General features: G+C 54.6%; 6 protein-coding genes across 6 annotated transcripts; 3 read left to right on the top strand and 3 right to left on the bottom strand.

Annotated features, from left to right (window-relative positions):
• Window positions 1-947: 947 nt before the first annotated feature.
• Window positions 948-1,550, bottom strand: CH63R_04406 (uncharacterized protein; the record flags this gene model as incomplete). The annotated part of the gene is made up of 2 exons (XM_018299381.1): window positions 948-1,333; window positions 1,397-1,550. The coding sequence occupies 2 exons, from the start codon at window positions 1,548-1,550 to the stop codon at window positions 948-950; spliced, it is 540 nt and encodes a 179-aa protein (XP_018160627.1).
• A 6,003-nt stretch (window positions 1,551-7,553) lies between these two features.
• CH63R_04405 (IGR protein domain-containing protein) lies at window positions 7,554-8,231 on the bottom strand (the record flags this gene model as incomplete). Its single annotated transcript, XM_018299380.1, has 1 exon — window positions 7,554-8,231. One exon carries the CDS (start codon window positions 8,229-8,231, stop codon window positions 7,554-7,556), a length of 678 nt encoding a protein of 225 aa, XP_018160626.1.
• A 1,371-nt stretch (window positions 8,232-9,602) lies between these two features.
• CH63R_04404 (SNF2 family domain-containing protein) lies at window positions 9,603-13,440 on the top strand (the record flags this gene model as incomplete). Its single annotated transcript, XM_018299379.1, has 3 exons — window positions 9,603-12,291; window positions 12,354-12,810; window positions 12,861-13,440. The coding sequence occupies 3 exons, from the start codon at window positions 9,603-9,605 to the stop codon at window positions 13,438-13,440; spliced, it is 3,726 nt and encodes a 1,241-aa protein (XP_018160625.1).
• Window positions 13,441-14,056: 616 nt separating this feature from the next.
• On the top strand, window positions 14,057-16,815 carry CH63R_04403 (exocyst complex component Sec10; the record flags this gene model as incomplete). Its single annotated transcript, XM_018299378.1, has 2 exons — window positions 14,057-14,153; window positions 14,213-16,815. 2 exons carry the CDS (start codon window positions 14,057-14,059, stop codon window positions 16,813-16,815), a joined length of 2,700 nt encoding a protein of 899 aa, XP_018160624.1.
• Window positions 16,816-17,136: 321 nt separating this feature from the next.
• On the bottom strand, window positions 17,137-18,685 carry CH63R_04402 (Serine threonine-protein kinase; the record flags this gene model as incomplete). Its single annotated transcript, XM_018299377.1, has 2 exons — window positions 17,137-18,146; window positions 18,214-18,685. 2 exons carry the CDS (start codon window positions 18,683-18,685, stop codon window positions 17,137-17,139), a joined length of 1,482 nt encoding a protein of 493 aa, XP_018160623.1.
• Window positions 18,686-20,438: 1,753 nt separating this feature from the next.
• Window positions 20,439-21,253, top strand: CH63R_04401 (Frag1/DRAM/Sfk1 family protein; the record flags this gene model as incomplete). Its single annotated transcript, XM_018299376.1, has 2 exons — window positions 20,439-20,459; window positions 20,525-21,253. 2 exons carry the CDS (start codon window positions 20,439-20,441, stop codon window positions 21,251-21,253), a joined length of 750 nt encoding a protein of 249 aa, XP_018160622.1.
• Window positions 21,254-21,446: the final 193 nt, after the last annotated feature.

The raw sequence follows: 21,446 nt of genomic DNA, 5'->3' as shown, positions 1-21,446 counted from the left end.
TGGATGGAGGGTCACATAGCTCAAGGTTACGGTCCCTCTCGAGCATCGTCAGTCGAGCTCGGGCGACTTGTTTGCCTAGAGGCGGTCAGAGTGAATGCGAGCGCCACTGTTGGCAGGCTTCCTCGGCAGATTTTGGTTTTGCTCCTTCGAGTGAAGGGTACATACACGCCTGAGATAAAAAACCAATGGGGCTATGGGTGTCGACTTACCACTCGCAACCAGGTACTAACCAAGAACAGCTCGCTCCAATCGTCGTACCTCACTGAGCCCTCAGAAGTCCCTCCAAGCGACTGACTGGCCATATCGCTAATCTGCAAGTTTTCATTCCGAGCAAGGGCGTTATGTGGAATCGACGAGGCTTCCCCTCATTTCGCTTAACCAGCTGAGATTTAGCCTCGACCGCGAACCCTGATTCCTTGCGCTCTTTTGTTTTTAAGTCCCAGCTGCCAGGGTTCAGGGGTTGTTAGACTAGGCTCGATGTGAAGCCAGAGAGCATCCGCTGGTAAGAAAGGGACGGCGAATTCGGACTGAAGTTCATTATAGTCTCTTTTGAACATTTGGTATGGCGATCCGTACCCTTCGCTCTTGCATCGTTGTGAATCATGCGCATCCCTTTGCTGAACTCCATTAGACCAATCCACCGCATGCTTATCTCGCGATCCGTTTGCAGTAAGTGTATGAAAATAAATGAGGAGAGTGGTAGAGAGGAAAGGGGTGTCTCCAGTACAGGGGTGAAGATGGAGAGGAGAGAGTGGTCGGGCCAAAACCCTAAGCAAGGTAACAGAATACCAAAATGCCGACTTCTTTGGTGCAAATCAAACATGTTCAATTCAACCCGCGCCCCAACACCACGAGAATGAGAGCCGACGTGTCTTTAGTACACTGAGTCTCGGCTCAACTTCTGTATGTCGAGTTAGTTAGATAAATCAGTTTGTCTCGCGGGCGCCCTACCGTTGGAAATGCCCCAGGCCCGCCTCACCGCTCTGGTCGTAGTCGTAAAAGAATGGGGACTCGCCCCCGTTGTAGTAGTCCTCGCCCCCACTACTCCCGTGGCTCGCCGGCTGTCGATACCCTCCCGTGTAGTTGGCTGCGTACCCGGTCGTGTAGTACGGCTCTTCCCGAACGTACTCGTCGCGGCCGCTGCCACGGCGGTCCTCGTACTCGTGTCCTCTAGTGATGACATGGTTGAGGTTGATGCTTCCCCATGGCAGGCCAGATTCCTCTTCTTCCGCTGCCGTATTGGAGGGTGAGGCAACTGTATAGGTGTTGTGGGCGTTGGCTTCGTTATGCGCGTCCCGTTCGGCCTTCTCCTTGCTGTCTTGGTTCTTCTTCCCTGGTTCATCGGCCGGTCAGCAAACACCGAAATATGCGTTGGGGCCTTGTTTTAACCACGCACTAAATTTCCTCTGGGCCAGACGATTTTGGATGCGACGCCGCTCCTCGGGGTCTGTGACGTCGGCCCAATCGTCCGTCTTTGACTTTGACTTTGACTTAGAGGAGTGCTGCTTCTTGGAGCCGGACTCCGACGGCTTCGAGCTCTTGGAAGACATTGCCAACCGCGTAGCGCGATTCAGACAAATCGTTTGCGTGCTCTGGAAGAATGACGAGCCGGTTGGTGGTTGCCAGAAGGGCAGGTGACCACTCAAGCGGCGTGTAAGTCGTGTGAGACAAAGCCTTTGGCTTTCAGCCACGCGACTCGAGTCGTGAAGTAGGAGTCTATGCTATTAGAGAAGCTTTTGAGATGAGTGACCAGTGACACACTTACGACCCCGCGATAGCTGCTGGTGTTATCAAGATATCTGGATCGGGAATGTCTCTTGGCCTAAGTGGCCGGCCAACTGGACTTCTGGAAAAGGAGCAGGTGTGAGATGTGGACTATGCTGATGCTTGTGTGGACGGAGTATGATAACTGTCTCTGTTTGTCTATATTGGTATGGTACTGTGTCCACCAAGCCGGGGAAGGCTTCGTTATATATCGAACCCGGAATGTTCAGGCTGCTGCTGCTTCGAAGACAAATCTAGATTACTAGCACTTTCACGGTGCCGGGAACACCCATCCGCCCACAGTGAATGATCTTAGACAGCCTAACGTCACGGGCAGGGCAGACTCGACGCGACCCAGATGCAGCAAGTTGCCCATTGCTCCCGCATTGTGACGCAGAAAAATGTAGCTGCCACCAGGGGATATGCAGAGACATTGGGTGAGCATCGACCGGGACAAGGACCCCCACCCCCCTCCTCAAGGTGTTGGCCATGGGCCCATCATAGGTTGTCGTAGCCCGTCAAGGAAATGGTAACAGATTGGGAAACAATGTCGTGGAGTCCACGACGCCGGTTTGGGCAGGGGGTGTAGGGGCAGGGCGTTGGTGTGGGCGTGCGGTAGCAAGGGAGGTAGGATGTGAAGTTAACAAGGGGCGAGACCTGAGTACACTACGTGTGGGTGAACAACAGCAGTAGCCGAGATGGATGGCGGCAGGTTACTAAAAGGTATCCACACTCTACGGATCGCCCAGGACACGGGAACGGGGCACCGGGTCGGTGAGAGACGGGAGAGGGTGATGATCCCCGGCAGCCTTCAGAGCGAGGGACAAACATCCCAGCCGTCGGGACGCTGCCACTTGGGGGCTGCCTTGGCCGGGACAGGACATGGGTGGGGTTCATGTGACGGCCGGCCGTGCGCGTCAGAGTGGGAAACGAAATACGATGGGCCAGTAGGGCCGGAGATGCTCGACAACATGGGAAAGTCGTAACGACCTCTGGCGCGTCAGCTTCCGGGGAGAGCTCGTCCTCGGACCTACGTACTGCCGGAGAGCTTCGTGAAGCTGGTACGTAACGACATGCGCGGACAGACGGTATCCCTGTTCCAGATGTGTATACATTGGCGGAATGCGATGGGAAACCCACTCTTGAGCCATTCTCGACCGACCGGAAGGCCCCAAGAGATGGAAAGAGGATTATGGCGGACATTACACTGGGAGGAGGGCCTTGGCAAGAAGCTAGGACGGAAAGACTGGGAAGACTGGGTGGGTGGGCAGAGACCCAAGACCCTGTTTACCTTCAGCCCTAGATCAATTGTGTTGGACGCGCCCAACCCACTGACAAGCGACGTTGAGCCTGACGCGGCCCGGTCAAGAGCTAGGTGCGTTTATACGCATGCCACATAGCGTACAACTCTAGCTGACGGGCGTCTTCTCTGCACATAGGCCCGTGTGTTGCAGGTCGATTGATTGACTGAAAGGGAGGGGTGTGAGGGCGCAGGAGCAGAACTGAACTGAATCTAGGATGGGACCGGTACCTGACGTGCCTACGCACGCTGCACCAGGGCGGCGGCTGCCGTGCACTAGTCCGGTCATGTCCCTCCCGCTCAGTGAGAACGGCTGCCGTGACCGACTGCGCGTCTAGGTCGTGGAGGAAAGGATGTCATGGGGAAAGAGGCATATGATCGATGATTCGCAGCTCACTCAGTCCTGCATGCGAAAGTGGCTGCCCTGTCTCCCGTGAAGCTTGACGCCATGTCGGTTTTGCAGAGTGGAAAAGGTACGTACGTGGAGGATTACGAAACGGAATGGCGTGTAGCTCTCGCGGCTGACGGAGCCTACCCGGCTTGCCGGCTTCAGTGACTCACAGCACCGGCCCCGGTTTTGGACAAGATTCCCTGGGCGGGGCGCTTGGGATTTTGGTCGAGGCAATCAATCACAATGTAACTGATACCAACGTCGGTCGCTGGCCAAGTCCTTCGAACACGCACCCCCCCCAACGCCAGAAGGTAATAAAACCGGGGCAAAGGTTGGGAAAAGTGCGAAATATTCCGGGCCTGATGGATGGTGAGGATTAAGCTTATTGATAGACCCCGGAATTTCCACATTCGCAAATCCGTCTCGCTCCGGACCGCGTCCTGACGAGGACCGCACGAAAAACAGCCGGTAACTTTCGGATTCCGGCAGGGAACCGTGCCCTGGCCGTTTATAAAAGTTTGAGGACCTCATGACCATTTCGAATTGTGCAACAAAACCAATTGATCAACCGGGGCTCGTTGCCGTTCGTTCCCGACTCTGAACGTCAGGTGTCACTTGATGTCGGACAAAGTGCCAGGCTGCTGCGCAGCTATCGGGTGTTCTTGGGAAATCAGTCGTCGCTTGGGTCGATAGCACTCGAAGTGGCGCTAATCTGCGTGCAAACTAGCTCATGGGGGATAATCCAAGTGCTAGGATCTATTGTCAGGATGATGAGCCGCAAAATCAGTTTTAGCACATAGTCGGCGACAGAGAGATACAGAACCAACTTGGAGGCTATACTGCTTCTCATCGCCGCGAGTCCGCTTATCAGAACACAGGTAGCCAGAGTCCCTTGGCCTGCATAGGTAGGTTGGAGTTTAGGAGTAAGTGAGGAACCGATTAGAACGAGTTTGCCTGCGCCGTCGCCATTAGCAACCCGTGCATGCTGACAAACCTTGCAAGCTGTGCTGCAGGTGCTTTGAGCTTTGAGCTTTGAGCTTCATCAGGGCTTCTTGATGACAACTCAACAATGTGCTGCAGGCTGCAGGGCATGGACCTAAGGCAAAAGCCTTCGATGCCGTGAGCTGATGTCAATAGCCAATGGCCAAGACTTGCACCTTCTCTGGTAAGTCATTCACAAAACTTGTAAATACTTCACAGGCCATACAGACGAACCCCTGCTAATTTGCAAAAATGGAAAGTTGCATGTATACAGGTCACATATAAATGTTTCCACGCATACTCGCAGCAGTCGATTATGCCGGTATCGTTAGTGCAGGACCCCTCAATGCCCTTGCGCTCGGCAAGGCCGAGCTTCGCAGTCAGTCATCCGGTGAGTCCCATGTGTGCTCGACCTGTGGCGTCTGCCTGGGAGACTTGGGCTACAACCCCCCCCGCCTACAAAAAGACCACAGAACCATGGGCGAAGCAGACTCGTTCATGACGGCCGTCGCGACAAATATGGTCTCGGTGACATTTGGAATCGTCATCCTTTGCCGGCAAAAGCGTCTTGCTTCACCTCCGCCAGCCACTTGGGTGTACCGACAATCGTCGACCAGAAGCACTCGGGGACTTTCTGCCTGGGGTTCGGAGAGTACTCTGTGCGACACTTGAAATGAGATTGGTTCGTAATAGAGTCGGAGACTCGGGTCCAGCAATCGCTCGTTGGTTCATCCAGGAAGGTATTGAGGGCGGCTACCGTACCCGTAAAGTCCTGTAGTTGGAGTAGGCACGCCGGGTGACGATGATTGCTAGAGTTGACGCAATTGGCCGTAGTAATAGCGCTCCATCGAAGCTAATCTAGTTAGGGTCGCTTTACTCGAGTTGGGTGTGCAGCCCTTGAATAATGGGGTCGATGGGGGTCGACGACATGTTCTACTCCTATGCTTGCCAAGTGCTGGCCGGGCGAACTCATACAATCGTCAGTGTGGAAGAAGACATTTCTATCAGGGACCATAAAGCTATTGTGGGTATCGGATCGGCGCGGGCTATCCTCGGTTGACGGACCGCACAGCGGAAGCTTACGCTTGAAGGCTTCCCATCACTCTCACATTTGGGCAAGCAGCTGTGAAGTATTAGTTCCGTCCAATGGACAGCTTGTGGCTTGAAACCGACAACTTTGGCCGTCAGCCCTCGCCCCCCTTTCCATTCAACCACCTCTCTCTCTCATTCGTGGTCTTCACGCGTGGACACAGCCAGCTGCATGTAAAGCAAGAAGACATGACCTAAATTGTTATGGGAGGGGAGCAGCTACAGCTTCTGTTACACCCACAAATCTTACTTGCATCGTGTCAACTCAGGCCCGTGTTTCCGGTTTGATCTTGGTATCAACCACACATCCGCTTGCGCTACTCTTAGCAACTCACCCTGCCAGATGCTACGCCGCACCTCTGCGCTACTAGGATGCCTCAGAGGAGGCGTGCGATATCCCATAGTTAGGCCGATTGTGCACACCATCATCCCGTAATTGTACACCGATGGCGACGGGGGCCTGCCAGCAGAGGCTCTCTCGCCCTTGATTGTGGTAGATGCCTACGGAGACGAAGTGCGCCAGACCAATTGGCACCAGCCTCCTGTATTCGCAAGGCACAGCGACAGGTCGGGCTTTGGTTTCGTACTGATGCTCATCACTCCAATTCCTGCCGTTTTGCTAATTACGTCCGCTGCTACGGTTCAGCTTGTCTTACTCGACGTTCCCTTCCATGATCTCATATGTATTGGTGGCGTGCCGGAATCACGATAAATAGTCCAAGTCCGTCAGATGAATGTGTGCATTTTGAAACCTGCCGGTTTACTCTGCTTGTGTCGTCAGTACTTTTAAATGCTGTTAAGGCCAATTCGGCCCTGGTTAGGCAGGCAGAGGATACCTTGGCTTATGACAGACAAACAAGCAACATCCATCCGCTCTTGGTATTCACCGGTATGAACGAGTCACAAGCCGGCCCAGCGGCCTGAAGTGACCGAAGGGCATCGCCGAAACACAGCCATCAGAGCAATATGTGCCCATCTGTGTGGATTTCTCGTCCACCTCGCAACAGTACTTCTAGGAGACTTACTGTCTCTTTAATAGCAGATACCATTGACAGCAGTAGTAGTCTCCCGTTTGATGCCGACGGAAATTTGACCTTTCCGTTCCATCGCTGTAAATTGTATAACAACAAAGCCACATGCCTGGCCACACTTGCACTCAGCCCACCCTAGACAGCCACGCCTGGCTTGCAAGTGATATTCTCATTCCCGCGTCACACATTTCCAAGATGTACAAACACGCCAAGCACATCGATGGGGAGTGGGGGGTGTACACTGCCTTGGGACCTGCGAACGTTGTAGCCAAGAGTAGGACCTGAAGCTTGGGCCGACTCTTCTCTTCCACACGATCGAAGGAATATCGTCTTCGGATTTTGTCTCCTTGCCCAAAATCGGCCAGCTAGCACCGGCTCCCTACATAGTTGCCCTGCTCATCAAGCAGCACATTAAGGCTGACCATCGTAGATTAAGACGAGATGAAGGCTAGTGTTGTCCACAACTAGGTTACAGCTACGACTAAGTGCCGTGGGTGATCCATTGGATCGATCGCGGCATCTCCGTGGCAGTCCTGCGCATCCCATTGCCTTGGCTGGTCAAAACGCGACTCCTGACTGAAGTTCCACGATACATCTTTATGACGCAGCACTTTTTAAAACACCGACAGTGACACAGTTTCAAACACTTTCTCAGTGTGCTTTTCCTGCTACCGCACAACACAGTTGCTCGAACGTTAACAAGTTCGCCTCGTGCTTGCAACGGTCTAAAGCAAGAATAAAGGGACCGAGAAATAGCCCTCATCGTGAAGCCCGGGGACGGAGACCTGGATTGGTGTCTCTGTACCACGCCTCGCAACAACATGATATCGACGCCGAAAAGCTCGAGACATTCGATAAATTCAGACCCATGCAATCAATGATCGCCGTCCATTTTTCAACCTCGTATCGTACAAGATCTATGAATATAGTACAGTTGGTGGTGTCACGTGGTATGAGGCTGGAAAATGGTGTCGTCGCGCAAACCCCTCTCGTCTGTTCATCGTAGACCCTTAGCCTCCCGCTCGGCCCTGCGCGCAGCAATGCGCTTCTTGAAGCGGACCTCTGCCTGTCTGCGTTCACCTCCATCAACCTTATGGCCCTGCTTCTGCTCCCACATGCCCTCGGTCACGACCACACGCGCGCCCTCGCCGGCCTTCAGGGGCAAGGCGTGAGGACCAGTGATCGCATGAGAGCCGCGCACCTTGTAATCCGACGGCTTTGTCAGCTTTTCGATGGGGATGCCCTTCAGATCCGCATCGGCCGGAACGTTGACGACTATTTTCCTCTTCTTGGCGGGGTTGTAGATGACTTTAAGATAGGCCTCGCCATTTTCGACGTGCTTGAAGTCGCCCCCGACGCCGAATGCGCCCTTTCTGTATCTTTCGAGCCACGTGAGGAGGTAGCGTCGCGTCCGTGGCGGTTCGAGGCCGAGCTCTCTGAGTTGTGTCGACGAGAGGGTAAAGAGAGACTCCCACGAGGGGAACTTGTCGACGTGCTGACTTAGGCCGCGGCCGAGAACCTTGAGGAAAGTCGGAACATCGGGAATGAGGGGGATCGGCGACGGGACCGGGGGTGTCTCTCGTGTCTTATGAAGCCATCTGGCCTGGCATGTCGGTGCGACGGGAGCCTTACGAAGGAAAGGGCTCAGAAACTGCTGGATCCGTGGTGCTCTCATATTGACCTAGGAGGTAAAGGATCAGCATCAATTGGTAGAAAATAGCAAGTTTTGGGCGTCGAGCATATACCAAATGAGCATGCGAGCTTCTCAAGCCAGGTAGATGGCCGATTTCAAGCGTGCGCGTGGAACGTCGTTGAATTCAATGGGTCTCGCGATGTTGCTCGACTGGCCGTTCTCCCAATTTTTGTTCCGACAGACGCTAAGATCGGGATAAGTACATATTAGGTAAGCATTTCAAAATGGACTGACAGAAATTATCCGAGCCAAGACGAATTGACCGCCTTCCTGATATAGTCTTTTGGTGATGCCCATGCTGTCATAGTCCGCCAGGCCATTCTGCCAGAGGTTTCTCCGCTGAACTAGCAACGCCCCGCCCATCTGCTGCGCTAACAGTTAGGCGGCCATGCGGCGACACGACTTTGCCTCCCACTGCCTGCTTATCGATTAAGCTACCAGGGAAGTTGCCTTCCTTCCTTTGTACCTATCAACCTACATCGCCTCTCTTATAATGAATGGAGTTTCCCTCTCCCTCTTAACAGCAGTCTTTCAACTGTAAACCTTCTTTCTAATGACCAACGAAGCCAAAAATGTCACTGGGGCATAAGTGAAGTCTTTCCAGCCCCAATACTGCAAGGCCAAGCAAGAGTGATCTATCATGGGTCGCTCAACGCAAACAGCGCGTCGCAGCAAGCCGGTCGTAGAAACTCCCACTATTGCGTTTCATGGTTTGTGCACTTGAGCCTAGTCAAAGCACATATACTGACTTTCTTAGAACCATGGCCTGTCGAGTTCATTAGCCAACTACACATTCTCCCCGTCGATGATGATGATGAGGGCCAGTCTCAGGGCAAAGCAGGGACTGAACCACAGCGCAAGCGGGTGAAGAGGTCTGGGGGGGATATTGAATCACCCCTTGTGGCCAGAGAGCAACTCAAACTTTTGCGAAAGTGTCCAGAGGGAGCACCGATCAATGACCCGCATCATTCTCACCACCGCAATATCGGATCTAACCTGAGCATTCTTGTGAACCAATCGAAGGAATTGAAAATTGTCGCTCGGCCACAATCTGACGTCCCCCCGATCAATGTTTCAGTCGCAATTCACTCCCACACCATTAACGACCGTTTGGCGGCATGTATAGATGTTTTTGCAAACCATCGGACCAGGACCGTTAAAGAAGGACAAATTTGGGTTTCCCTTGACGCTGTTCTAAGCACCCAAGGAGAGTTTCTCAGCATCACCTTTTGCTTCAGCATCTATTGGAATGAGACCAAGACCCCTTACAGTTGGTTGCGATCCTCCAGCGAACGCAAGATAAGCCAGCGGATCCTTGATGTTTTCTTGCCAGATGGAACTACTTCATCCGCCATGCGCCCTAAGCGAGAAAGTTGGTCACCATTGGACTTTTACGAGGCAGCCCACGTACCTGCCGCCGACGACCAGACGGCGCTCTCAATCGAGATTCCAGAACTTTCCGCAACTCTTTATCCCTATCAAAAGAAGACGATTCAATGGCTTCTCAAACGGGAGGGTGTTTGTTGGAACGTCTCCGGTCCTGATTCTGTCTCCTCCATCGAAGACCTACCGGCTCCTCAGGACGCCGATGGTGCATACAGTTTCCGGAAGGTTCGGGATCCACTGGCAACCGGGAGGCCTTTATATGTCAGTCACCTGTATCACGCTATAACTACCGACCTTGCTCCTTTCCAGCATGCTGAGCAGTCTGTCAGAGGCGGCATTCTAGCTGAGGAGATGGGTCTTGGCAAAACGATCGAAATTATTGGCCTCATTACGCTCCATCGTCGGTCACTCACCGAGAAAGTTGTGTACACGGGGGAAGGCGAAGAGCTCCTCACGACTGGCGCCACCCTCATTGTTACGCCGGACTCGTTGCGACAGCAATGGATGGAAGAACTCGAGCGGCATGCACCTCACCTGAAGGTCAGATACTACCCTGGACGCAAACATGTCAAGACCGACGCCGAGGAGGAGCTTCGAGTCGACTTGGCTTCCCAAGACGTCGTTATCACAACCTACCCTATCCTATCGGCAGAAGTGCACTTCGCAATGAAGCCCCCCGAGAGATCTCGTCGTCAAGAAAGAAAGTACGAACGTCTAGAGTCCCCACTGACGAAGATCTCATGGTGGCGAGTCTGCCTCGACGAGGCGCAGATGATTGAAAGCGGGGTCACTGGCGCAGCAGCCGTCGCCAGGGTGCTTCCTCGAATCAATGCCTGGGGCGTCACCGGGACACCAGTGAAAAACGACGTCAAGGACCTGTACGGTCTGCTCGAATTCTTGCGTTACGAACCCTATGCCTCGTCAGCACAGGTTTGGAGAGCTTTGACAGAGTCACACAAAACGCTCTTCCGCTCTCTCTTTGAAAGCATCGCTCTGCGTCACACCAAGCAGTTGGTCAGACACGAAATTGCGGTACCGCCACAAAAGCGATTCGTGATCACATTGCCGTTTACTGCCGTGGAGGAGCAGTATTACGGCGAGATGTTCAAGAAGATGGCCCGGCGTTGCGGTATGAATACTCTCGGCGCCCCGTTGCAGACCAAATGGACGCTGGAGGATTATGAGAATGAGATGCGGACTTGGCTCAACCGACTGAGACAGTCAGCCCTCCATCCCGAAATCGTCCAAAGGCGAACCACTGGTCGCAAAGTCGGCCCCATGCGCACAGTTGAAGAAGTCCTGGATGCGATGATCGAGCAGAGTGACAATGATATCCGAAACGATCACAGGGCGTACTTACAGACTAGACTCACGCATGGCCAGATGCTCGAAAACAGCCCCAGGGTCAAGGAAGCTCTCGAAATATGGGAAACAGTGAAGGAGAGTGCCGCAGTCCTCGTCGTGGAATGCCGGCAAGAGCTCAAGCTGGTGCTGGAAGAGCTCTCTGCCATGGGCAAGAGTGCAGCCTCCGTCTCGGCACTCAGTACTCGAGATGACGCCTCTGCTTCGGTTTACGACGACGAAGGTGAGGCGGATGATGGTACAAGCAATCCTCGCGTCGGCGAGGCTCGGGCGAAGTTGCGACACGCTTTGGAAGTTCTGCACAAAGCTACATTCTTCTGTGCCAATGCTATCTTCCAGATCAAGTCCAACAGTGACATGACCGAACCCGATTCAGACGAGTTCAAAAAGCTTCAACAACTGGAAGATGCAGAATACGGGAAGGCCCAGGATATTCGACGAGAAATCCTGTCGGATGGTCACGACAGAGCAATGTCACTGATCGAAAAATTGGGACGACAAGCCCACAATCAGACGTTTGTCGAGATCCCAGAACTTGTCTATACTGAGATGAAAGGACTAGAAAGTGGCCCGCCGCTTGAAATGCTCGAAAGGCTCCACGGCATTCTGAACGAACAAGCAAATCGCATCGATGAGTGGAGAGAGACTGTTATCCAACTGCTTTGCCAGGCACTGATTGACCAAGAATCAGAGGTTGAGGTCACCGGCGAGGAGTTCATGGATTCCACCAAGATCCAGGAGGAACTGATTGTTCACGTGCAAGTCTTGCGTGCCGCCATCGCCGACCGCCAGGAAGCCATCTCAGGACTTGAGAATCAACTGATCAAACACGAGACGCGAGTCTCGCTTGCCGCGGCTGAGAATGGCGACGGCCCAGCCCCGGAGAAACTCCTTGCCCTTTACCGCCTCCGGGACGAGGTAAAGCCTTCTCCAGACGATTATGGGTCTCTTCGTCGCGTCGTTTCGGATCTTCGAGCCGTCGCCTCGCGATTGCCAAAAGACGGCACTGGCGGACGGGCAAGCACCGAGGGTGAGATTGTGCACCGGCATATCAGAGCCACGCAAGCACATATCACCTCTCAAACCAAGGTTGCTACGGCTCTGGAACGCGAAGTTGACCGCTTCACGAGTGCTATGAACGCCAGGGTTGAATACTATCGGCAGTTGCAGGCTGTATCTGATAGCGTCGCTCCTTATGAGGGCCCTAATGACGACCAGGCTATAGCAGCCTGTGTTACGAGTGAGGAGAGACATCAAATTAAGCTCGGCTCCGCCAAGGCGAAGCATCGATACTGTAAGCATAGTATGGTTTGGCTTTCGTGGTTTGGGTGGCTTGCTAACCATTCAACCCTGTAGTGCTTAACCTCAAGAAAGAAGGAGGCCAGTCTAACGAACCTCGGTGGTGCATCATTTGTCAAACATACTTCACGACGGGTATACTGACGATTTGCGGCCACGAGTTCTGCAGAGATTGCTTGAAGCACTGGTATCGAGCACACCATAACTGTCCCATGTGCAAAAGGAAGCTCCGGCCCACCGAGCTCCATGACATTACCCTCAAACCCAGAGAGCTCAAACTGCACGAGGACAGCTTGCACGCAGATACGGCAACTGGCATGTTGCCTGAAGCGAACAAGAACCAGGTCGCTAGGACCAGTGGCATCTATTCTCATTTCAGCGCCGACAAGCTTGCTCAGATCAACGATATCGAACTGGCCTCCTTGTCATTCGGAACGAAGATTGACACGCTCGTACGGCACATTCTCTGGCTGAGAGAATCAGACCCTGGAGCAAAGTCTATTATCTTTACCCAGTGTGTACGGCCAATCTTCTTTCAGAGATCTCCACTGACATTGTCGGCAGATTCAGGAGCTTCTTGGAGATTCTAGGCGCCGCATTCGATCTCTACAAGATTGGGTTTTCCACCATTGACCGGCCAAACGGGATCACGAGGTTTAAAGGAGATCCAGGCATCGAGTGCTTCATGCTCCACGGCCGGGCCAACTCGAGTGGTCTCAACCTTGTCAATGCGAGCCATGTCTTTCTGTGCGAGCCGCTGCTGAACACAGCGCTCGAGCTTCAGGCGATCGCTCGAGTTGACAGAATCGGCCAGAAAAACGAGACGACAGTCTGGTTATATCTGATTGAGGGCTCGGTGGAAGAGTCCATCTACAACCTGTCAGTCAAGCGACGCATCGATCACATGGGCCAGAGTTCCAAAGCCAAGTCCAAGGACTCCACCCCAGAGATCCAAGAGCCTACTTTGGAGGCTGCGAATACTCTTGAGCTGGAGCAGGCTTCTTTGAACCGTTTGATGAGCAGAGACAAGAACGCTGGCGAAGCGGTCGCCGCGGAAGACCTCTGGGAATGCCTGTTTGGGCAGGTGTCGCAGCGAATCACAGCGGACGTTACGGATGGGATCATTGAGGAAGACGATGTGTGATGGATGATGGGCCGGATACGCATCCCCGCCGTAGGAGGGGAAGGTACATTGAACACAGTCTTTCAATGAACCATGAGTAGACGTAAGGTGTGAGGCATTGGAAAGGAGTTGTTTGACGTTTCAAGTGTACATATGCCTGTTCTTGTGTATGATGCACGTTTAGCGTGGTCTCCCCTAGCTAGAGGTTGTGACTAATATGTCTCTTACGACATGAGACTGGGGTTGAAAACATTACCAACTATCCAAGTTTCAAAAATATTTCGAAATGCAATACGACTCAAGTTAAGCAAGCAGCATCGATGTAAAATCAGGGGTTCAAGTGGCTCACGGGCTTACACCATCTCAGCTGGCACCAGCTGCTGCGGGGACCTTGGGTTGGAGACAATTGAGCCATGGCTGAGTGCAGTGCCTCAGGCTGACCCAGCAGGCAGGCAGCCGCCGGCCAGTACGTCTGTAGATCGTACAGCATTCCAACCAAGACCTCAGCAACCCCGCCCGACCTTTTTTTGTTTGTGTTCGAGGAACCTTGCCATGATCTGAGAGATTTGCAACCGCCTCTAGGCCACACGCAACAACCACTGCATCCCAATGCACCAGCCATACCCCTTGCGCCAGCATGTATAGGTCTCGAGGAACTGCCCCTCAGGGGGGCGGCATCCTCGGCGCCTTGAAGGCGACTGAGATGTTGGATTCGAGGCCAACGCTCCCAGCAGGTTAGATCCCCTCGGTGTTGCTGCGAGAACCATATAAAAAGCTGATGGACAACCGACAGAAATACTCGTCGCGATCCTGGACTACCTCCCCGTGGCAGACTTAATGCAGGTTGCTCGAGCGTCCCGTCGAATGCAGGAGATGGTATATGACGATACAAGATGGGTGGCCCGTTTGAAGAGCATGGGGTGCTGGAATGAACAAGAGGCGAGACGTCGATTTGAAGAGGCGTTGAGGAGGAGGCGGGAAGCGGCCGAACGTGCAGTGAACGGAGCCAACAACCAGCCAGGCGCTGCGGTGAACCATGCGGCACCGAAGCCTACGAGTACGACCTTGTTCGACGCCACGCTCGAGGAAGAGCGCCAGAAACGCCAGTCCACCGTCGCCCCTCCTCTCGACGGGTTCGAGCGAATGACGGTGGGAGCGCCCGCGCCCAAAGATCCGTTCAAGGACCCAGAGGCACTGTTGGACGTGATCAAGAACGCAAAGAGCGTACGGGGGCACGCGAGGGAAGAGTATGGCAAAATTTACGGCGCGCTAGCACCGTTTTACTTCGACCTAGCCAGGGCGAAGAGCCACACGGATCCCATCGTATTCCAGGTGTTTCGGGATCCCGAACGGCAAGCGAGGATGCTTTCGAATCTGCAGACATTTGCCAAGAGCGACTGGGCGCAAGGGTGGAACCAGAGAGAGGAACGACTTATGACCATGACGAGCATTTTTGAGAGCGCGGTGCTCCGGGAGTTTGAGCAGGGTTACGAGTTTTGGGACGTCGACGGCAGGATGAAGAGGTACGCGCATGTGCTGCACGCGCTGAACGGGGGCAACGCGGGGACGGAGCTGTTCGTCCAAAAGCACCCCATCTTCAGCGATCGTGATGTTCTGGCCGCGAATTCGGTAGACTGCATCAATCGGGCTAACCCGGAAGACATCAACCTGGAGCCGTCGCGTGTGTTCTTTGAGATGCTGCTGCGGAAAATGAACGAACAGGCGGAGGTCATAGAACGTATATTCGCCAATCCCGAAGTCGTGTTTTGGGAGCTGATGGAGAAGGTTAGAGAGGACATCATCATGGACTACGTCACACCGCTGTTCGATACCGCACACGACCGAAATCTGCTTTCGTACCTGAAGGCCGTGGCGGGGGTGTTTGAGCAAGGCATGCTCTTCTTCCAATCGCTGGCAACACCGGAAGCTTTCAAAGGGAGGCTCGAGGACAAGGCAAAAGAGATGATGTTGAGGGTGTTTGAGCCGCATCTCGACCTATACCTGCAGGAAGAGCTCGACTTCTTCACACAACACGCCGAGACGGAGGTTGCGGAGTGGGAGAAGAAGCTTTCGGAACAGGACGCCTCGGTCGAATCGTTCTACATGAGCAACTTCAACCGGCAAGCGGACAAGAAGGATTTCCTGAGCTCTTTCAAGAAGGTAGTGATGATGCCAGTCACTGTCCTGCCCTCATTTGGGACTCCAGCAGCGAAACCCACGACACCAAACGGCACATCTGCCATCTCACCGCAGCCGTCCAGACCCCACACTCCCAGCCTTGTGCCTGGCGGCGTGGATGGCAGCGGACGGCTCAGCCCGCTCCCCGGAAAAGCCCCAACCGACGAGCTCGCGGCCAAGGCCGCGCTCATGGCGTCGCGTATGGAGGGCATCAAGACGCTGTTCAGCATCGAGGTTGCCCTCAACCTGACGCACGCCGCCAAAACGAGCATGGCGCGGGCATCCGGCTTCATCAAGCTGGGGGGGCAGTACGGCGAGGAGGCCCGGGAGCAGTGCGAGACCATATTCGTGGTGATGCTCCGTATTCTCGGGAACAGGCACGTTAAGCCTGGATTCGACAAGGCCGTGGAGCACCTCTCGCACTACAACCCGCGCGAGGTCAGCAACCACGACCAGTCAGGCGTGGCGCCGCTGGTGACCTTTATCGAGCTCGTCAACGTGGGCGACCTCATCTCACAGATGATTGACGTGTTTTATGAGCAGCAGCTCTCGGGGCCTAAGATCGCCGACAAGAACGACTTCCTCGACCCAGCGGGCATCGCCAAGAAGAAGTGGGAGCAGATGCTCGACGAGAGCGTCGCGGCAGGTCTGAACAAGGGCATTGACGTGCTCATGGATGAGGTCGAGTATCTCCACGGCACGACGCAGCAGCCGACCGACTACAACCCGGAGGAGACTGGCGGCATCCTCGCGGACCCGGGCCCGACGCAGACGGCGCAGCGCATCAAGGACCTCGTCTCGGCGCACACGCGCATGCTCGTTGGCAGCACCGACAAGTCCATGCTCGACGTCTTCAACGGCGAGGTCGGCCTGCGCCTCTTCACGGCCGTGTGCAAGCACCTCAAGCGCCAGCGCGTCAGCACCGAGGGCGCCATCAAGCTCATCGCCGACATGAACCTGTACTTCGAGTACATCCGCACCCTCAAGAACCAGGACCTGCTGGCCTACTTCAAGGCCCTGCGCGAGCTAAGCCAGATCTACCTCATCGACCCGCGCCACGCCAAAGAGATGGCTACCATCATCGCCGACGGCGACCGCTTCGAGGGCGTCTTCCGCGCCGAGGAGGCCTATGAATTTGCGCAGCGCCGGGCGGACTGGTACCAGGTCCGGAAGGACGTCGAGAGGGCCATGTACGGGATGGAGTGTTCATTGATGTAGTCACGAAACCCAAGGCCACAGAGGTAGGTAGGAGGGTCCACTGGACGATGTCATGGTTATGATTCTCTTGTGTTCTGGTTGTTCGTTGGAGTATAAAACTAGATCCTTCCCAGCACAGCTTAAGTAGCCGTAAGAAACCCTGTCGTATCCCTGAAGAAGAGATGACGAAAAAGAAATTCAAGATTTGACCTCCCCCCTTTCCTTTGCCCATTTTGTTGATGCATGCCGTAACGCCTCTCTCATGTCACATACCGAACCCTCTTGAGGGGTTTTCCTTTTGGTATGATAAAATTCGTAATTGGAAAGATGGATGCCAGGGGATCATTGGCCAAAGTCCAGCTTGCGCGCGACCCTGGAACCTCTGTCCTCGTCGACGAGACCGGGCCGGCGCTTCAGATCCGCGCCCATCTTCTCTTCGCCGCCGCCCTTTTTGGGAAGGTCCTCCTTGCGCGTGGGCTTGGGCTCGGTGCGCCACCAGTTGTGGTTTAACATGTCTCGTGCGGTGATTCGCTTCTTGGGGTCGAGGACGAACGTTTTCATAAGCAGGTCGACGCCCTCGGGGCCCACCGTACCGAACATGGCCTGGTAAAAGTCTTTGCCCTTGACGGGCTCGGCATCGTCGGGCACCGTGTAGGCGGGCAGCTTCGTCACGCCGGGCCAATTCTCTTCCGTCGGGGTGCCGACGGCGCGGCAGATGAGCGAGATCTGCTGGACCTCCGTCTCGGAGGGCATGTACGGGGCGCGGATGATGAGCTCGGCGAAGACGCAGCCGACGCTCCACACGTCGACGGCGCCGCTGTAGTGCTTGGCGCCGAAAAGCAGCTCGGGCGGGCGGTACCACCGAGTGATGACTTGGTTCGTCATGACCTGGTACAAATCGGCAAAGCTCCTCGCGAGACCGAAATCAGCCAGCTTCACCTCGCCGTCGGCGGCGATGAGCAAGTTGTTGGGCTTGATGTCGCGGTGCAGGACAAAATTCTCGTGGCAGAACCACACGCCACGAGTCAGCATGCCCATCCAAGCCTTTATGTCGGCGGCACCATAGCGGACGCTGGTCGTGTCTTTGATCAGCATCTCGAGGTCGCCGAGGGGCAGATACTCGAGAACAAGGTTGAGGTTCTGGTCCTTCGAGGAGAAAACGGAGAGGAGGGAGATGATATTGGGGTGCTGGAGCTCCTGGAGGTGTTTGAGCTCACGCACGGCGTCCGGGGCCATGCCCTCTTGGTATTCTTTCTGGACCTTGATCTTCTTGATGGCGACGAGAGACGACGTGTTTGAGCGCAAGTGGCCGAGGAAAACGATTGCGTAGGTACCCTCTCCGAGTTTCTTGCCTGTAATTGTTTTTATCAGTAATGCACCTTATATCGGTCGCAATCCAGAGAAATAAAGATCACGAACCCTTAACATATTTCCTCTTCTCCTCCTCGTTCATCTGCTCGGCGAGGTCCAGAGTCGGGGCCGTGGTCACTACCGGTGCCGCCTTCTTGTCCTTGGGGGGCTGCGGGGTGCCGTTGCCAGAGGAGGCTTGGGCGGAGGAGACATTTCGAAAGGGCGAGCCGACCGATCCCGCGGGCTTCAGGGCGTCGGTCGCGCGGACGACGAGAGGTGATGCCGACATCGTGGGTTGGTCGAGACGGATTAGGTCGCGATGGAGCGCATCGATGTTGCAAGTGGAACGAGGCGGCAAGCTGATGGCAGCCTTGTGGCGAGATTCAACGTATGATTGGTTGAAGACGCCACAGGCAAGATCAAGCCACAACAGGGAAGAGTGTTCTGGGGGCTGAAACGTGTGTATTCTGATTGGATCGATTTCATCTGTGCATTTGCTTGCTGGCTGCAGGGTGCATCCGACTCTGGGCCTGTGACCCATAGACGTGGGGTCTTTGGGAATTGAGTTGCTCTGAAAGCAAAGTCCGGATGATGGACAGGCAACCACGTTGCTCTGCCCGGTGAAGACCTCCGCAATCAGTTTGTGATTGCGAAGACGAAAGGCATACCACCACCATTTCCGTCTGCTCTACGGAGTACTACGGCACATTAGCACCACGAAGCATCACCTGTCCATGTTTCGTTGACCCGTTGCAGACACTTCTAGCGGCCAGGCGCATGCGAACTTTGAGCCCCTGCGCCACCCGTTATATTACGCGGCGTATAGAGTAGATATTAACACGATCGTGCAGCGACGGAGTCGACCCCGACAGCACCAAGAGGAACCGCTGTCAAGCCTGACGAAAGCACAAGTCTTGAATTGCGGCTGTGTACGCGCGCTGGCGTCAACTCGGATGGGTCCGAGGCGGTGCGGGTGGTGGTGATCGTGATGTGGTCGAGGCGGACATGGTTGTTCCCCGTTTCTCCGAGGGTGGTGTACATCGTATGGGTGCGAACGTTGTCGAGCCCCGAGCAGGCATAATGAGTTAAGGGCCTGATCCTTCCCGTCCACTTCCCGGTCACGCTTATTACTTGGATTGGGGTGAAGTACAGATACTAAGCAGCGCGAAAGGGGGACGAATCGGTTGAGACATTCATTTGAGTATTCGTCTCCCATCTTTCGATCCACGGACTTGACATTACCTGATCTAGCCAGAGACTTCTCCACCTGTAATGAGACTGGGGAAAACCTAAGAGCCCCGAATGTCCTAGCTCTTGGCGCCAGTTCTGGGCTCTCAATCCGGTCTGGCCTGCGGAGCTTGTGAAGTTGCGAAAAGCTGTGTGTTCGGGCGAAGTTGACCCCTACGTCATCACCCCGTTAAATTTTCCAATGTCGATGACATGGTACCCCCACAACGCGCCGTCCGATACCTTACAGGGGGTCCCAACGAACAGCCGGAAGCTCGCCCAAGTGCCGATCAGAATCCATGACTTCAGACAGAAGATAGTCTCGTCGCTGGGCGCGCTAGTATGACAGGGCAACGCAACTCACGGCGGTAGATACTACCAGGTGTATGTACATAGATAGGTGCCTGTCAGCACATCAGCACGCAGAAATGGGATAATGCGCCCGACCACAGCCCGGACCAACCGGACCTTCATCAGAGATCAGCAGGGCGCGACGGGGACGGGGCGCCGAATGTCTTTCTTAAGTCCGCGGCCGCGACCGCTGCCGGGGCCACGCACTCTTTCTTCTACCGCTTCTCTCGTTTTCTCCATTGATGTTCGGTTCAGGCACCGCCCCGATCCTTGACGTACGCAGGCATCTTCCGCGCAAGCATTCATTAACCCCCAAGCGCCTCGCTCCTCAGTCAATTTGTACTCGAAGGATCTCATCCCACCAGCAAATTCTTTCCCCCTCACGACAACTGCCCCCCACCACCACCACCAGATCTCCTTTTTGGGGATTACTTTTTGTAGTCTAGTAGTATCTGGCCGACAACCGTCTGCTGGAGAACAAAAACATCTTATTCCTGGTAAGTGATGACCACTACTACTCAAGTCCGCTTTCCCTCAGTCGTCATGTTTCGTCACCAATTCACTCACCAGCCATTGGTGCGTGGTTGTTCTGATAGACGCAAATCAAAACAACCTGCTACTCCTCCTATTCTAGCCTTCCACATCGTGAATGCCTCAACGACCTTGGACTTACACGTCGCACAGGATACCGCACTCCCAACTCACATACCGTCAAGATGAGGATATTATCGTACTGGGTATGTTCCGTCCCCCTCAACCACCCAGTCGCCCTCTTCCAACTAACCAAATCCCCCTCCTTCAGATCTTTCCCATCATATCGGGCCTCGTCTGGCTCGGCATGCTCCTAGGCATGCTTCTCTATTGGATCATCGACACAAACCGCGTCGTCTATCCTTCCATGTCTCCCCCGCAATCCATTGCCTACATCAGCGACGTCGGCGCCTACTACCTCAAGCCACTCTTCATTACGGGCTGCGTCATCACCACTATCTTCCTTGACCTCTCCTTCTTCTCGGACCGCTGGCTCCGCCACCGCGGCCGCCTCGTGCCCAACACCTCGACTGGCGAAAAGATCCTATATGGGTTCACGATCTTCTTCGCCATCGTCGGCACTGTCGGGCTGATCTGCCTCAGCATCTTCGACACCTACCGCCACAAGAACCTGCACCTCCTGTTCCTACTGTTCTTCATGGGCGGCTACCTGCTGTCCGCCATCTTCATCTGCTGGGAGTACCAGCGCCTCGGCATAAAGTATCCCGAACATCGCAGCCTCGCCGCCTCGTTCTGGATCAAGCTCGTCTTCATCCTCGTCGAGCTAGTGCTGGCTATCGCCTTCATTGTCTGCAACTTTCGCGAGATTTACAACGTTGCCGCCATCCTTGAGTGGGTCGTCGCCTTCATCTTCTCCTTCTACATCTTCTCCTTCACCGTTGATCTGCTGCCCGCGGCCAAGACCCGGAACAAGGCGAATCGGTTCTCGAAGCCGGGGAGCATGCGGGAGTGGAACCACGGCGGTCAGGGGCAGTTTTAGATGCGGTGGGCTGTTACAGAGAGCGTGAAAGCAAACGAAGTTGGCATGAGCCAATGACGAAGGTGACGAAGTAATGGGAGGCGTAGAATATTTACATGTAACCACAACTCTTGGGATTCGGTCATGAACCGCATATCGGCATACCACGGGGACGACATCATGAGAAGCGGGCGTCATGGGCGTATGGGTATTC

Source organism: Colletotrichum higginsianum, chromosome 3 (genome assembly GCF_001672515.1).
Source record: "Colletotrichum higginsianum IMI 349063 chromosome 3, whole genome shotgun sequence".
NCBI lineage: Eukaryota > Fungi > Ascomycota > Sordariomycetes > Glomerellales > Glomerellaceae > Colletotrichum > Colletotrichum higginsianum.
This window is presented reverse-complemented; position numbering and strand designations above follow the sequence as displayed.